Raw genomic sequence first — 16,902 nt, forward strand, 5'->3', positions numbered from 1 at the left:
CCCTTCAGAACACTGCCATCAATGCCCTGATCTCTGTCCACTAAACAAGACCCAGAACCCCCTTCAGAACACTGCCATCAATGCCCTGATCTCTGTCCACTAACCAAGACCCAGAACCCCCTTCAGAACACTGCCATCAATGCCCTGATCTCTGTCCACTAAACAAGACCCAGAACCCCCTTCAGAACACTGCCATCAATGCCCTGATCTCTGTCCACTAACCAAGACCCAGAACCCCCTTCAGAACACTGCCATCAATGTCCTGATCTCTGTCCACTAACCAAGACCCAGAACCCCCTTCAGAACACTGCCATCAATGCCCTGATCTCTGTCCACTAACCAAGACCCAGAACCCCCTTCAGAACACTGCCATCAATGTCCTGATCTCTGTCCACTAAACAAGACCCAGAACCCCCTTCAGAACACTGCCATCAATGTCCTGATCTCTGTCCACTAACCAAGACCCAGAACCCCCTTCAGAACACTGCCATCAATGCCCTGATCTCTGTCCACTAACCAAGACCCAGAACCCCCTTCAGAACACTGCCATCAATGTCCTGATCTCTGTCCACTAACCAAGACCCAGAACCCCCTTCAGAACACTGCCATCAATGCCCTGATCTCTGTCCACTAAACAAGACCCACTAACTACTCATTTCTTGATGCCTTCACATCACTGTAAATTCCGCCCAAGTTCAGAACACAGAAAAAGAATTCAATAGCATATCGCAATGTTGGTTGCTGGCAAAAATACTAACCTTTCACAAAGACATTTTGGAAAGAGTACAATTGTTTATGTTCCAAAGATTGGCAAATGACCCATCACTTCCCAGCCTTGGTGAAATAATTCAATATATTATCAATGAACATCAACTTTTTGGAACGAAAATTTGTTTTAACACAAATGCTGTGTTTTTGTTGGGGGGGGGGGGGGGGGGGGGGGGGGTAACGTCATTTATCAATGATTTTACTACAACACAAACTTTTTGTCTTCCCTGTACTTATTATTTGCAGGACAATGTAGAAACTGATTTTTTTTTTTTTTTTTAACATGTATTTCACAAAGACCTACTAGAGGGTTTTAATAATTACAGCAAATATTACTGCAGTGGTGATAAGTTTTATAACTAAAGCGAACATTACAACAGTGGTGTGATAAGTTTTATAACTAAAGCAAACATTACAACAGTGGTGTGATAAGTTTTATAACTAAAACCATTACGACAGTAGGGTGAGAAGAAGGTCCAATGAAAAGAAGAAATATGACAAATTAATTTTTCATGATGATGAATCAGCAATGACTGTTGCTTACTTCTCTTGAAAAACTGGAATAATATTGATCTTTTTCAGCAAACAGACCAATCACAAAGAAAAAAGAAAGAAAAACCACCCGACCATGAAACATAATATCATGGACAACTGCATGATACTTTTCTGTCAGATAAATGAAGAAATCTCAATTTTCATTACAATTACTAAAAAGTCTAGATTCCTGAACAGTGCTTTTTATCTCTCTCACACACACAAATGCACATACATGAAAGGCAATGCCCACCCCCTCATTATATAAAATCAAACACTGGAATAAGGCTTTAAAATAACTAGTAATTAACAAACAATACACTATCTCTGCAGCACCATTCCTGACTTGTACAGTAATACTCCTGTGCAGCCACTGATCAAACTACTGACAGGACATGTGATAAACTGGCTTTTTATATATGATGTGTTCAACTGGCTTTTTAACAATTTCATTATCTTTTTCAAAAAAAATCTTGCAAAAAGAAGCAACAGTCAGGAATGGCAATGCCTCCCAAGGCCACAAGGACATATTGATGAACAAAAACGATGGAAACAGCATGCCGATAATGCATGGGTACAACACACACTGACAACGCCTCTACACAAACTGAAAAGCTGGTGTGGCAACATACATGTCATCTGGACATCAAAAAATTCTGACAAACATTCAATTCAACAAGACCACACAGTCGTTTAAAGCCTGTGTCTTTATTCAACAAACACGAAACCTACTGGGGAATGATTATTAAAAAAAAAAAAAAAAAAAAAAAACACAAAAAAAAAAAACAAGATCAAAATGTTCCAACACGGTAAAACGCTGATGTCTGAAGTGATGACTGTAGCGATGACAATGACGAAACGACGGTCCTGTGATGGCTGTGAAGACGTTCCACTCTGCATGCTGTCTGTCCGTTCAGCGCTGAATACTGCTGTCTTTGTCCTCTTGTCTTCCTACATCCTTTCTGTCTACCTTCTCCACTGACTGCTATTTGTTAAAACTTTACAACCACCACTAACACCGTCAAACTGGGGCATGATGTACAAAGCAACTGTGGCATATATCGCCTTACAGGACCAGAGGAAAGTGGGAAACATCTGCTGTGGCCTACTCAGCCTTACAGGGGTGGAGGAAAGACGGAAACATCTATGCCATAATGTACAAAGCCTGTGGCTACACTTGTGATGAAAGAGACAACCTGGAGGCCATCAAACAGTGAACAGGGCCAGAAGACAAGCCTGGAAAACAAGAGGAGAGCAAGGTTGTGGCAGGGTAATCACCAAACGTCCATCCACCTCCTCCACATTCCACCCCCAGCCCCAAAGGGCGGAGAACAGTGGTCACACCAGTCACTGTGTCAAAACTAACCCTACTCAGTCTTCTTCATTCTGACATTTGCTTCTTCAGACCAGCATCACACAGTCATTTTCAAAAGAAAAAGAATAAAAACTTTAAAATAAATATTAGAAAAACTGCTAGACTTACCTGCAATAATACTTATTCATTTACATTACTCTCCATATAATTCAAAGTTTTCATTTGACTCCAAACAAATTCTGCTTGAATGAAGTGTAAGCACTTCTAGTCTATGCACAGACAATTGATGTTGGATCCGTAGCATAAACAAAATGAGACTTTTCAACAATGGCTCAAAACTATGTAATGACTGGACATAGTGCGACCGTCCATTTCTATTTGGCATGACCACTGTTATACATTGACTGGTCAACACTTCAATCATGACAACAAGGTGGAGCATCAACACATGCATACCCACCACTACTCACTTCAGACCTGCAAAGAAATCACAGTGTTGGACAACAACATCACAAAGCACACTGCCACTGCACAGTTTTGTAGTTTTACTCCTTTGGCATATCACATAAAGTAAAAGCAAACAGACCTTTGTTGACATCCACCAGAATGACACTGAATCATTGAACCTTTATACAATCATATTGCCACAAACAGCAACTTTCAAGCAAGAAATGGAATACTCTTGTCCACACTTCATTAAAATCTCAACACATCAACATTCAAACAAATACATGTCAACATCAAACACAACCAACCACACACATCACTCGTACATCAAGAAGCATCCTTTGAATCATACAAAATGTTAAAAACAAATTAAAATATCAAAGTCCTTTGTGCAATACAGATCTTAACTAACAGAGCTGAAAGCTTGACAGCATGTGTGGACCATCTTTCTAAATCCAAACAAGCCAAGGGGAGCCATTTATCTGACACAACATGACAGCCATGACCAAAACAGACACAAACCCACACCTGCTACTTACATACCCATCAAGGCTTTTTAACCATGACCAAAACACACACAAACCCACACCTGCTACTTACATACCCATCAAGGCTTTTTAACCATGACCAAAACAGACACAAACCCACACCTGCTACTTACATACCCATCAAGGCTTTTTAACCATGACCAAAACACACACAAACCCACACCTGCTACTTACATACCCATCAAGGCTTTTTCCACCTCCACCCGTCCTAAATTATCACCAGTTTGTATACTTCACTAGATGTGACGTTGTAAGGTAATGTAAGGCCCACTTCATTCATATGATTGTATTGTCCAGATGATGACAAGCTTCAAGCCACATCTCTTCCTCAACACAGACAGACACACCACTACAGCCGTCAGTCACATCACTTGGCTGGCTGTAAACAAAACAAGCCCCGTCTCTCACTGTCGCACCAATACTGTAAAACTGATGGCTGTAAAAACAGTTGACAGCTGATCCATCCTATTCCTGCAATAACCGGTCAATGGTACCATCAACAACACAACTCAATATTCAAGCACAAGTTCATGCTTAAACATCACATCACGTCCAAACCACATTCACATTCAATGATAAAACAGAAAACTGTGCACCTCAAACATATAATACTGCATAGTTTTGGTTTTTTGGTTTCCTTTACCCCATTACCACCCACCTGAAGCACAATGTCTTTCAAAAATAAATGTCACATATATATCATGATAAAAAAAAAAACACCCAACTTTTTAAAAATAAAAAGACAGCTGCACAGAGTGTACCAGGTTCTTTGGCGGCAGGCTCAAAGAATCACTGGACATGATCATAAATCAATCATGACAAACAACTGATGAACACAATCTGGTATCATGAGGCATTTATGGTACTAGAAACCCCAAGGTGAGATCTTAAAATGTTATTTAGCACCAACATAAAACATAAAAATTGAATCAGACATAATTCGGATTACTCACACTTCTATACACTCATAGCTGTATACACATAGACACACACACACTATGAATACAAAGTAGTACTGAAAAAAAAAAGAAAAAGAAAAAAAAGGCAGAAAAAAAGACCCAAGTTTTTAACAACCACTTTAAGGCATTCATACACTGAGGTAAACAACACAATAAAAGTGCTGCCAAACACAACAACGTAAATTTACATTAAGTATTGTGTTTTTGTAACAGGACTGTAAGTTTATATGAAAATAAAAATAAATAATAACTTCAGGTAGAACAGAAAATACCAAACCAAAACAACAAATGTTCTAAGTTATATTTAGCTGCTGATGATTTTGCAAACAAGTCATCACACGTTTGTTGTCAATACAGAGCATGGTGATTAACAACAATTTCCATTGAAAAAACAAAACAAAAAAACTTTGTACAATGTACAAAAAAATATATCCCTGCTCGAAAGTCTGCATAAGAAATAGCTATCTTTGTTGGAAAGCATTTCTGACCACACTGAAAAAAGTAACAAATACTACTTCAAAGCCACAAAACCCACTACTAATTAATTTATAATAAACTGTCAAAACAAGATTTACATCGTGAGCTATCGCAACTGTACCACTGCATTTCTATTATTATTACAGTTTTGAACATTATAAAATGTCTTTGGCTTTCAATAGTCATATCAATGACAGAAGTTTAAAATGTTTTAAACAGAATGACAATCCTCCAACTCCAGACGGAAAGTGTTTAGGACACAACTCACACATGTTCACAAACAAAAGCCATCAAACTTCCCTTTCAACAAACTGTGACAAACATGTCTTTTCCAGTCTTGCTCTTGACTTTTTGGCTGCCTGGAATGTCTGGATCTACATCACAGCTCTCCACCCCTCCTCCCCCCTGCCCCACTCTGTCCCCGACTCAAAGTGATCAGGTAATCATATCTTGTAGCTGCATCTTCTGGCTAACTTGACCCAGAAAGCCTACGGGCCAAACATCCGAGGTTCCAGATGCCTCTTCTGTGAGCAAGTTTGGAAGATCAGAACTGTATAAATCACTAGGTGAACCACAGCAAAAAGTTTGTAGGTGTTCACAATGGGCAGATAATGTGAAGAACAAAGGCCCAGTGGTCTAACCACAGCCGTGTCATCACTGTCTTAGAGAAGCCTTCGCCCTGTCAGCGGACCACTTTTCCCCGTACACTCTGAAAAAACTACCAGCTGAAAAGTTAGAAGTGGAGGCATTAACATATGCTTTAAATGTCTTCAAATGAAATTTGGATCTTTCAGTTGAACTCAAGAAGAAAGAAAGAAGAAAGACAGCCAAAGAGCAAAAGAGAGACACAGATACAGACAGAGACAAAGACAAAAAGAAGGAACTGAGCTAGTCTGGAGTCTGAACTGAGTAAGTTGGATCTACAGTTATGATTTCTAAATACCAACACAAACTTAGAGATAATGTTTTGTTGTGTTCATGACATGTACGTCAGTAGAGATTCTTCCATGAAGAACAGTAAAGTATTTTGAAAAATCAAAAAGTGTCTGGTTCTAAGTGTGTGTACAATGTTTTTTCTCTTAATCTTGTCCACATCTTCTCACAGAATCACAGTCTGTAAGATTAGAAGAAAAAATGTTGTACTGGTGCTTTGGTATGTGTGTACGCACAAATAAATATGACTTTGTTAAGAAAAAATAAAACATGGTGATTTAGTGTGTGTTATGAGAAGAATGAACAGTTTTAAGTTCAAAGAAGAAAAAAAAAGAAGAAAAAAAAAGAAGGGATTATCAGAATGGGATGGAAGTCCAGAAATAATTAACTACCAACCTTTCTAACAACAGACATGGAAGTTTAAGTCCAGAAATAATTAACTACCAACCTTTCTAACAACAGACATGGAAGTTTCAACAGCAAACACTGACCTTGACAAAACTGGAAACAAAAACCGGAAATAACCAAAGGACTAGTGAGAGACATTCACAGACAGTACAGCTGACACTCAGTCTAACAATCAAACCATCAGCACGATAAACTTTCTACACCTATGCTAGAATGCAAAGCTTGTCTAAAGTGGTAGTGTTAAAACTCGTGGGTAAATGTGTTTGGAGTAAGGTTTTAAAAATTGATAAATAAATCAAATAAAGAGAAAGTTGGGGAACAGGAACGTACCATAGCAACACATCTTACAAAGCGGTACATCACCTGAATGGAAGGGACAAAACTCACCCTGGCTAAAGACTCAGGCAGAAGACACTCAATGACGACTACGACCAGAACTGCCAGAAGCATACTCCCGCTCTCGGTCCCTGTCACTGCGCTCACGCTCACTGCGCTCACGCTCACGGTGCCGGTCGTCGTAATGGCGATCTCGCTCCCGGCTGCGCTCGCGATACTCGCGCTCCCTGCTCCGCGAGCGGTGACTCCTAGAGCGTTTCTCGCCCCGGTCACGTTCCCGATCTCTGTCACGTGACCTGGACCTGCGACCACTGCTTCCACCTCGACTGCTGTGAACAGAATACAGGAAATTTCCTTGATTTTATTTACACAGACTGCTGTGAACAATGCAGGAAACTTCCACCTCGACTGCTGTGAACAGAATACAGGAAATTTCCTTGATTTTATTTACACAGACTGCTGTGAACAATGCAGGAAATTTCCTGGACTTTCTTTACACAGACTGCTGTGAACAGAATGCAGCAAATTTCCTTGATTTTCTTTACAGACTGCTGTGAACAGAGTGCAGGAAATCTCCTTGATTTTCTTTACACAGACTGCTGTGAACAGAGTGCAGCAAATTTCCTTGATTTTCTTTACACAGACTGCTGTGATCTTTACACTGACTGCTGTGAACAGAATTCGGGGAACTACATTTTCTATTACGCAGTTTTACTGCTGTTAACAGAGCACTGGGAACTATGATCATTTTCTGTTACACAGTTCGACTGCTGTTAACAGAGCACAGGGAACTATGATCATTTTCTATTACACATTTCAACTGCTGTGAACAGAACACAAGGAAATACCTTCATTTTCAATTACACAGTTCAACTGCTGTGAACAGAACACAAGGAAATACCTTCATTTTCAATTACACAGTTCAACTGCTGTGAACAGAACACAAGGAAATACCTTCATTTTCTGTGTAGTAGAACTGGGAACTATGATCATTTTCTGTTACACAGTTCGACTGCTGTTAACAGAGCACAGGGAACTATGATCATTTTCTATTACACATTTCAACTGCTGTGAACAGAACACAAGGAAATACCTTCATTTTCAATTACACAGTTCAACTGATGTGAACAGAACACAAGGAAATACCTTCATTTTCAATTACACAGTTCAACTGCTGTGAACAGAACACAAGGAAATACCTTCATTTTCTGTGTAGTAGAACTGGGAACTATGATCATTTTCTGTTACACAGTTCGACTGCTGTTAACAGAGCACAGGGAACTATGATCATTTTCTATTACACATTTCAACTGCTGTGAACAGAACACAAGGAAATACCTTCATTTTCAATTACACAGTTCAACTGCTGTGAACAGAACACAAGGAAATACCTTCATTTTCAATTACACAGTTCAACTGCTGTGAACAGAACACAAGGAAATACCTTCATTTTCTACTACACAGTTCCACTGCTGTGAATGGTGAACAGGAAACTACCTTCATTTTCTATTACACAGTTCCACTGCTGTGAATGGTGAACAGGAAACTACCTTCATTTTCTATTACACAGCTCCACTGCTGTGAATGGTGAACAGGAAACTACCTTCATTTTCTATTACACAGTTCGACTGCTGTGAATGGTTTCTACTACACAGTTCCACTGCTGTGAATGGTGAACAGGAAACTACCTTCATTTTCTATTACACAGTTCCACTGCTGTGAATGGTTTCTACTACACAGTTCAACTGCTGTGAATGGTGAACAGGAAACTACCTTCATTTTCTATTACACAGTTCCACTACTCAACACGCTTGTCAGGCTCTGAGCGCGTGCACATAAAACTGTACCTATGAGATGGAATTCTTTAACAGAATTTTGCCAGAGGACAACACTTTTGTTGCCATGGATTCTTTTTCAGTGGGCCAAGTGTGTGCTGCACATGGAACCTCAATTTCTCATCTGATCCCAATGACCAGACGCTCAAGCTGATCTTGCAGTCAAACTTCACTGGGAACTGACCTGGATCCATACGACTTCTCCTCAATGCCATGCAGGGTGTCCTGCAGAGAGCTGATCAGGATCTTGCAGCGGTCGTCAGAAGCAATCTTGGACTGCTTGATCAGAGAGATGGCCGTCACCAGAGTCTCTATTGCACTGGCAAAGTCTCCTGCAAAACAACACAACCACCAATGACCTCAATGACAAAATGTTCTGACTGATCACAGACATCATTATGATGTTGTGATCATTTACGCAGACATCATAATGATGCTGTGATCATTTACACAGACATCATAATGATGATGTGATCATTTACAGACATCATTATGATGTTGTGATCATTTACACAGACATCATTATGATGATGTGATCATTTACACAGACATCATTATGATGTTGTGATCATTTACAGACATCATTATGATGTTGTGATCATTTACACAGACATCATTATGATGATGTGATCATTTACACAGACATCATTATCATGATGTGATCATTTACAGACATCATTATGATGTTGTGATCATTTACAGACATCATTATGATGATGTGATCATTTACACAGACATCATTATGATGTTGTGATCATTTACACAGACATCATTATGATGTGATCATTTACAGACATCATTATGATGTTGTGATCATTTACAGACATCATTATGATGATGTGATCATTTACAGACATCATTATGATGATGTGATCATTTACACAGACATCATTATGATGTGATCATTTACAGACATCATTATGATGTTGTGATCATTTACAGACATCATTATGATGATGTGATCATTTACACAGACATCATAATGATGTGATCATTTACACAGACATCATTATCATGATGTGATCATTTACACAGACATCATTATGATGTTGTGATCATTTACACAGACATCATAATGATGTGATCATTTACACAGACATCATAATGATGTGATCATTTACATTGACATCATTATGATGATGTGATCATTTTCACAGACATAATGATGTGAAAATTGACACAGAACCACTGTGATGTTGTGATCTATTACAGACACCAGTACAATGTTCTTATCTTTTACACAGATACACAGACACCATGACAATGTTCTTATCTTGTACAGACATTCTGATCAACAATGGGTCCAAACTCACCCATTCCTTCTCTCACATACAAAACTATTCAAATACATACAAATATTTCTGCAAAGAGAAAAATAGGAGGAGTTTGTATTATACTCCATGTTTGGTGTTAAATATACTTACCATGTCAAACTGATGCAAACTAGGCCTATTGGTTTGCTCTGCTTGGCCAAATTTCGCGCGGCTAACAGTGAAAAGACAGGCCCACCCGCTCTCAGCCAATCAAACGCCTCTAAAAACTATAAGCGCTTAAGCATTCCTTTGGCCAAGTTACAAGTTTACTTAAGCCCTTCAGCCCTGTGCTACACACACACACACACACACTGTATATATCTTCCCTACCTGAGCTAGCATCCATGACAGCCCTGTTGATGGCCGAGGACGACACAGTCTTGTTGCGCTGAAAGATCTCCTCAAACTCCTGTTCACTGATGGCGGGTGGGGGAGGCTCATGGCGACGAGACATTGGGGCACTGTGAGGAGATCTATCACACTTAGTTTATCATGACATTGGGGCACTGTGAGGAGATCTATCACACTTAGTTTATCATGACATTGGGGCACTGTGAGATCTATCACACTTAGTTTATCATGACATTGGGGCACTGTGAGATCTATCACACTTAGTTTATCATGACATTGGGGCACTGTGAGATCTATCACACTTAGTTTATCATGACACTGGGGCACTGTGAGGAGATCTATCACACTTAGTAGTTAGGACCACAGGCCGAGCTGGCCGAGAAAGCCTGACCAAAACTGACAAAATTGCTGATTTTTCCATCATAATTTTACAATGAGAAACATGTATTTAATAATAAAAAATTATGTCAATAAAAAGTTTGACTCTTCAGCTTCACATTTCTTGTGTTGATTTGCTTGAAAGATCGATATATGAAAAGTTATGGAGCGTTAAACATGATAGCGAAAAGTCGAATCGCAACGCCGCCGGGGCCTCGCACAGCCTAAGGCTAGCCGGTCGAAGTCTGCATATGTTCTGTTCACTCTCCGTTCATAGTCAAATAACTCGGTCAACCTATTAATAACGCATACCACTGGAAAGACGAAACCACGCGCTAACCAATGGTGCAAGGTAAATTTTGATAATGTTTCAATCAGTCGGTGTAATTTGAGTTAGAAAATTTTCCAAATTTTCACAACACTGTAAAAAATCTCCCTGACATCGTACAAAAAACCACTAAGCATCACTGGAAAGCTCATTTTTTCAAGAACTCAAACCTACATTCCATTTATCGCTGAGTTTTGCCTATGACGCATGATTCTAATTTGCATACAACAACCCCATCGGGTCACTTCCGCTGTTTTCACTCACGAAGGCGGACACAGCTGAGCATGCGACGAAGCACACGAAGGCACAAACAATGGGGGAGATTTATGATATTTACAGCAAGATTGACACATATCTCGGTAAGTAATCAACAGATTTCTCATTTATTGATGATGTTTGACGATAATATATATTATTATGATTGTATTTGGCTTAGGAAATAGGTGTTTTTAGTCACTTGCTTGGCCTAATTTCCGAACGAAGGCGCCATGAAATTGGGTCAGCGGGGTACATCGGATTTTCGAAGATTGCTTGACAAATATTCATTCCTAATACCTAAACATCCCGGTAGTTCCACTCATTAGATATTTATATGATTGCTGGATTTTTTTCTGGACTACGTTAGACTTCTTTTGGTTTGTATTCATTGAGAAAACATTAATGAAAAAAATCAAGAAAAGATAACTCCTGTCGGTCATTCGCACTTGTGTCAGAAACAACTGAACGAGACTATGATTTTCTCAGACCACACACACACACACGCACATGTACACACACACACACACACACACACTGCACACAGAAAACCTGACCACTGAAATGAAAATTAAATCACAAAGAAAATAAGGAGACCTGAAAAAGGTAAACTTACCGTAAAGACAAAAGAAAATAATAATGATAATGATAAAAAATGATAATAAACAAACAAATACATAAATGAATATATAAAAGAGAACTTCACACACACACACACACACACATTTGCTCAAATGCTTGTGCTGTAAAAATTCATGTGCACACACACACACACACACAAAGTGAAAAAGGCATTTTGAATTAAAATTTTAAAGTCATGATTATAAAGGCAGTCATAAAAAGCCATTGGTAAAGCACATGTACATTCCACTTTTTTCTTTATTTTTTTTCTTTTTTCTTTTTATTTTTTTACTTAGATGATGACATTCTGGAGAGGATGGAATAAATCTGGTCCCATCAGGAAGAGGACATCCTATGAAGCTGCCAGACCTTCAGCCCACCACCAGAGTGTTGCTGCAGGGACTTTGCTCAAGATTCTACTGACACCAGCACAAAGGACATGCAGCCTGGACACTTCACACAGCAAGGAGAAAAAGTGGCTGTTTTTTATGATGACAAATTTTACGTTGGAGAAGTCCTTGAAGTTTATCTCCAACAAGAGCCACAATAGCATCAGTGACCAGCTTGGGAGACAGGAATGCATTCAAATGGCCAGATACAGTTGATTGTGATCCAACTGATTCAAAATTTGTCTTGGCCTGGAACTTGGACATGTTCAGCACCAATGGGAGAACATGGTGTGTGGAGTTTGATGCTGTTGTCGAGAAATTCAGGGAGTGGAAGTCATAAGTTTCTTTTCTTTTTTTTTTCTTTTTTTTTTATATTTAGGCATATTTCAGACATATATATGCAACTGTTATTCATAACAGGTGAGAAGGTTCCTGAAATAGTGAAGTGTTACATCACGTTGGTGTATTTGGGAAAGAAAGGCAAGTGCTGGAGAGAGTGTCTGGTGGCAGGGTGGGGTGGGGTAGTGAGAATTATTCAATTTATTTGTCAGAAACAATGCATGACATTACTTTGTATGCATGATAGTTGGTTAAGTCAGATGCAGACAAGCATTTTGATATGTGAGCCATCTCTGTAGACCAGTTAGAAGTGGAGATACAATGATATGCCTGTGGTGTGATTTTGTGTTACACTGTTTTTTCACTTCACAAATTGCAGTTATAAGGGTCATTTAGTTGTCTATACTTTTTGTTTGTGAAGATTGTAGTTCTTGCAAAAAAATCAACAAACTCTAAGTAGTTAGTTATGCGTCTGAAAGAATTTTCAGGCACATTGGGAAATTTCCTAGACTTTGGCGGGGGTGTAAAATTGGCTTTTTGTCTCATTTTGCGTGTGATTTTGACACATTTTAGGTGATTTTGCTGATGAATAAAAATGATTTGGATTGTTATACACTGAATGTTTTTATCTTTTCTGTTTGACAGTAATATGAAAATGATGTAAAATCAGTCCAAGCATTGTCAGATACATAGCGTGGACACATGGCATGTCTAAAAATCAGCTTGTATCGCAAAATGACGCAACACGCACATATACAAAATATTCAAACTGGGATATCTCAGAAACTATTGGAGATATTGATTTGAAATTTTGCATGTGTTCTTTCCTTGTTATTGCCTTCAATATGAGATAAGCAGTAGCCAATTATATTTCATTTGAAAAAATGAGTGGTCTTACCTACACTTAGTTTATCATGACATTGGGGCACTGTGAGGAGATCTATCACACTTAGTTTATCATGACATTGGGGCACTGCGAGATCTATCACACTTAGTTTATCATGACATTGGGGCACTGTGAGATCTATCACACTCAGTCTATCATGACAATGGGGCACTGTGAGGAGATCTATCACACTCAGTCTATCATGACACTGGGGCACTGTGAGGAGATCTATCACACTTAGTTTATCATGACATTGGGGCACTGTGAGGAGATCTATCACACTTAGTTTATCATGACATTGGGGCACTGTGAGGAGATCTATCACACTTAGTTTATCATGACATTGGGGCACTGTCAGATCTATCACACTCAGTCTATCATGACATTGGGGCACTGTGAGATCTATCACACTCAGTTTATCATGACATTGGGGCACTGTGAGATCTATCACACTCAGTTTATCATGACATTGGGGCACTGTGAGATCTATCACACTCAGTTTATCACGACATTGGTGCACTGTGAGATCTATCACTCAGTCTAGCATGATAATGGGGCACTGTGAGATCTATCACACTCAGTTCATCAACAAACCTTCACTGTGAGGAGATCTGTCACACTCAGTTGACAAACAAACCATCACTGTCTATCAACAACGCACAACAAATTTTAGAAGTTCACACGCAAACTGTGGTGTAAAGCTATTTTCTCCAAGCCTAGAAAAACTTCCAACACTTTCTGGCAACTGCTACAACTGGCCAAATCAGGCATGAGATTGGGAAATTGTGATTGAGTCTGAAAGGTGGGGGCTTGGGGGCTGCAGAAGGCCCCCAGTGGGGGTCCATGGGGCAATGCCCCTGCTGGGGGTGTGGGGGCAAAGCCCCCTGAAGCTGAAGGTTTTGCTCAATTTCCGACCATAAAATCTGCACTTGCGGGCCACCAATGCCACTGAGGTATTCCATTCAACCCACAGAAGACAAAAAATCAGTCCAATTCTTCCTGAAGTGTTTTTGCTTTCAAACTGCTAAGTCAGCCTTGGGGACATATTTTCAAAATCTTGTCTCATGTGTGTGTGTGTGTGTGTGTGTGTGTGTGTGTGTGTGTGTTCAATGCAACTGTGTGTATGCAAGAAAGAGAGACAGACAAAGAGATTGAGAATGGGGGTCAGGCGGGACATGGGAGGAAAGAGTTAGTTTGTGTGTGTGCATGTATGTGCACTGCTTTAAATACAACTCTGTGTGTGTGAAACTCTCTGAGTGAGTGACTGTGAGTGAGTGTGTTTGTGTGTGGCTGGGGAACTGTCCAGGAGAGTTTCCTCTGAAAACTGGCCAGGGTCCAGGATGGCAAAGCCCCATGGCCGAAAACTAAATTAGTGACTTTTAAGAGGTTTGGGGGGCGTCTCGTGTGTGTGTGTGTGTGTAGTGTTTTCAGGGAAAACGTTCTTTGCACACAAGTTTGCACTGTACCAATACAACCGACCATTTGGTCTCTCAGCTGTAGTCTCTGTTCCACTGACAAGTATGTGTGCTGGTTGAGGAAAGAAAGGGGAAGTGGAATGACTGGAGGGAGGAGGGGCTGAGTATGTGACTGGTTATATCACTTTCAGCAGTCAAGGATGCGCGCTCGCATGTCTATGCGTGTGTGTGTGTGATCAACCGCATGTGTGTGCATGTGCGCGCGTGCATTCTTTTCACAGTGATATCAATGCGTGCCGCGTAGGGATCGCCTTTCGTTATCGGCATTTGACAACTTCAATCGACAGGAAACTTTCTGACTTTGATTTTGGTGCTCTGACAAGTCACTGATGGCCTCTCAAGGGGTCAACAAACTACGCTTTCCGAAGAGCATTCCGTTTTCATTTTGGACAGATCATCAGTAAACAATATAGAACAGCTCATCAGCTTTTCTTCTTTTTTTTCCCCCCCAGAAAATGGACGCCCAGTTTTTAATGTAAAACTGGAAACAAATTTCCGTGCCTAGACTGAAGAGTTTCACCCATACAATTTGACACCAATTGCACTTGGCCTTGCCCGCTGCATCGAATTTGTGAATGGTGTCACCTACCCGTAAAGTTATATTTTTTGTTCTTCACTTCTGTTTTAATGATTGCATCTTGCCAGGCCCAGTTCCACTTATTTTTCACTCCTTTATCTATCACTGCTGCAAAAATCTTCTGTTCCTCTGTGAGTTTTCTCATTTTGACAATCATTGAAGACAATCGACGAAATCAGGTATGTCATGAAGCCTGCAAGTGAAAGTTTCGGATCCCGACCAAATACTGATAGCTGAATGATGACAGAGAATCAACCGAACACTTATTCTCAATTGGTTTGCTTATCCAAACATGGGGCATTTTAGCAAACGCTGTGGGTCTGTCTTGTCGATCGGTCGGACAATGTTCGAGCAACTTTCGACAGTCGAAACACCCCCCCATGCACCCCACAGACTTTTTTGTTGCACAAAAATTATTATCTTGACTTTACATGCCTGAACAGTAACCTACAATCAATCTAACTGGGGAAAAAAAGCCCAGAAACAGAATCTACACTCATTATCCTTCACAAAAACGTTTACTTTCTTTCTGTATCGCCCATAGCTAGAGTTTTTTGTGATTTATTACTCCCGAATCCTCAAAATTCCCTGGCAAGGGCAGAGCACTTTTTTTTTCTTCTTCTTCTTTTTTTTTTTTTTTTTTTTCAACAAAATTCTCTGGCACTGAACTGGATAATCTCTCTATATATATGCTGTACAAAAAGTTCATGCCAAGAAATAACAATTGTTGAAAGCCAGTTACCTTACTTTCACAGAGGCATTCAGAACACTACACAACAACAAGCAAAGAAAAAACAATCATTCAAGGTGTCTGTACAGAAGGAACCAATATGCCGGTTCACACATATCTCCAACTATTGAGCCCTGCCATATATCCAAGTGTTGACAGAACCCAACCCCTGCCTGAGGACCAACCTTTCTGGAGCAGAGCGCCCGTAGGGTTCACTGCGGTCGTTGGGGTGGGAGGCAGGAGGGGGACGGGAATAGGGGTCGGCTGGAGGAGGATGTCCAAGCTGCTGACACAGAAAAGAGGAGCCCTTCTTTCATCAACATACACTCTGACTGACCCTTCTCTTTCATATACCTTGAGTAACCCTTCTCTCATTACATTCAAAATACTTTTTCATTTGTTTGAATAACTCTTCTACCAATAAAGAAGACACTTTAACCCACCCTTCTACAAATAAAAGACACTTTAACCCATCCTTCTCTCAATAAAAAAGACACTTTAACTCATCCTTCTACCAATAAAAAAGACACTTTAACCCACCCTTCTACCAATAAAACACACTTTAACCCATCCTTCTCTCAATAAAAAAGACACTTTAACTCACCTTCTACCAATAAAAAAGCCACTGGTAGAAGACACTTTAACCCACCCATCTACCAATAAACAAGACACTTTAACCCACCCTTCTACCAATAAAAAA

The 16,902-nt window shown here is 39.9% G+C and overlaps 1 protein-coding gene across 8 annotated transcripts in view; it reads right to left on the minus strand.

Moving 5' to 3' along the window:
• Window positions 1-1,726: 1,726 nt before the first annotated feature.
• Window positions 1,727-16,902, minus strand: part of LOC143286678 (cleavage and polyadenylation specificity factor subunit 6-like) — a 41,986-nt gene continuing 26,810 nt past the window's right edge. For 2 of the 8 annotated variants that reach the window (XM_076594327.1, XM_076594328.1), the window contains 5 exons: window positions 16,388-16,485; window positions 10,204-10,334; window positions 8,745-8,892; window positions 6,777-7,054; window positions 1,734-2,538 (listed from right to left, as the gene is read on the minus strand). In XM_076594327.1, coding sequence (XP_076450442.1) covers window positions 6,805-7,054; window positions 8,745-8,892; window positions 10,204-10,334; window positions 16,388-16,485 — 627 coding nt within the window. In that variant the 3' untranslated portion in view covers window positions 1,734-2,538; window positions 6,777-6,804. Of the gene's footprint in view, window positions 2,539-3,563; window positions 5,774-6,776; window positions 7,055-8,744; window positions 8,893-10,203; window positions 10,335-16,387; window positions 16,486-16,902 lie in introns of those variants that run through there. The other 6 variants (XM_076594333.1, XM_076594331.1, XM_076594329.1 and 3 more) reach the window with 5 other exon arrangements.

Source organism: Babylonia areolata, chromosome 10, assembly GCF_041734735.1.
Source record: "Babylonia areolata isolate BAREFJ2019XMU chromosome 10, ASM4173473v1, whole genome shotgun sequence".
Classification (NCBI taxonomy): Eukaryota; Metazoa; Mollusca; class Gastropoda; order Neogastropoda; family Buccinidae; genus Babylonia; species Babylonia areolata.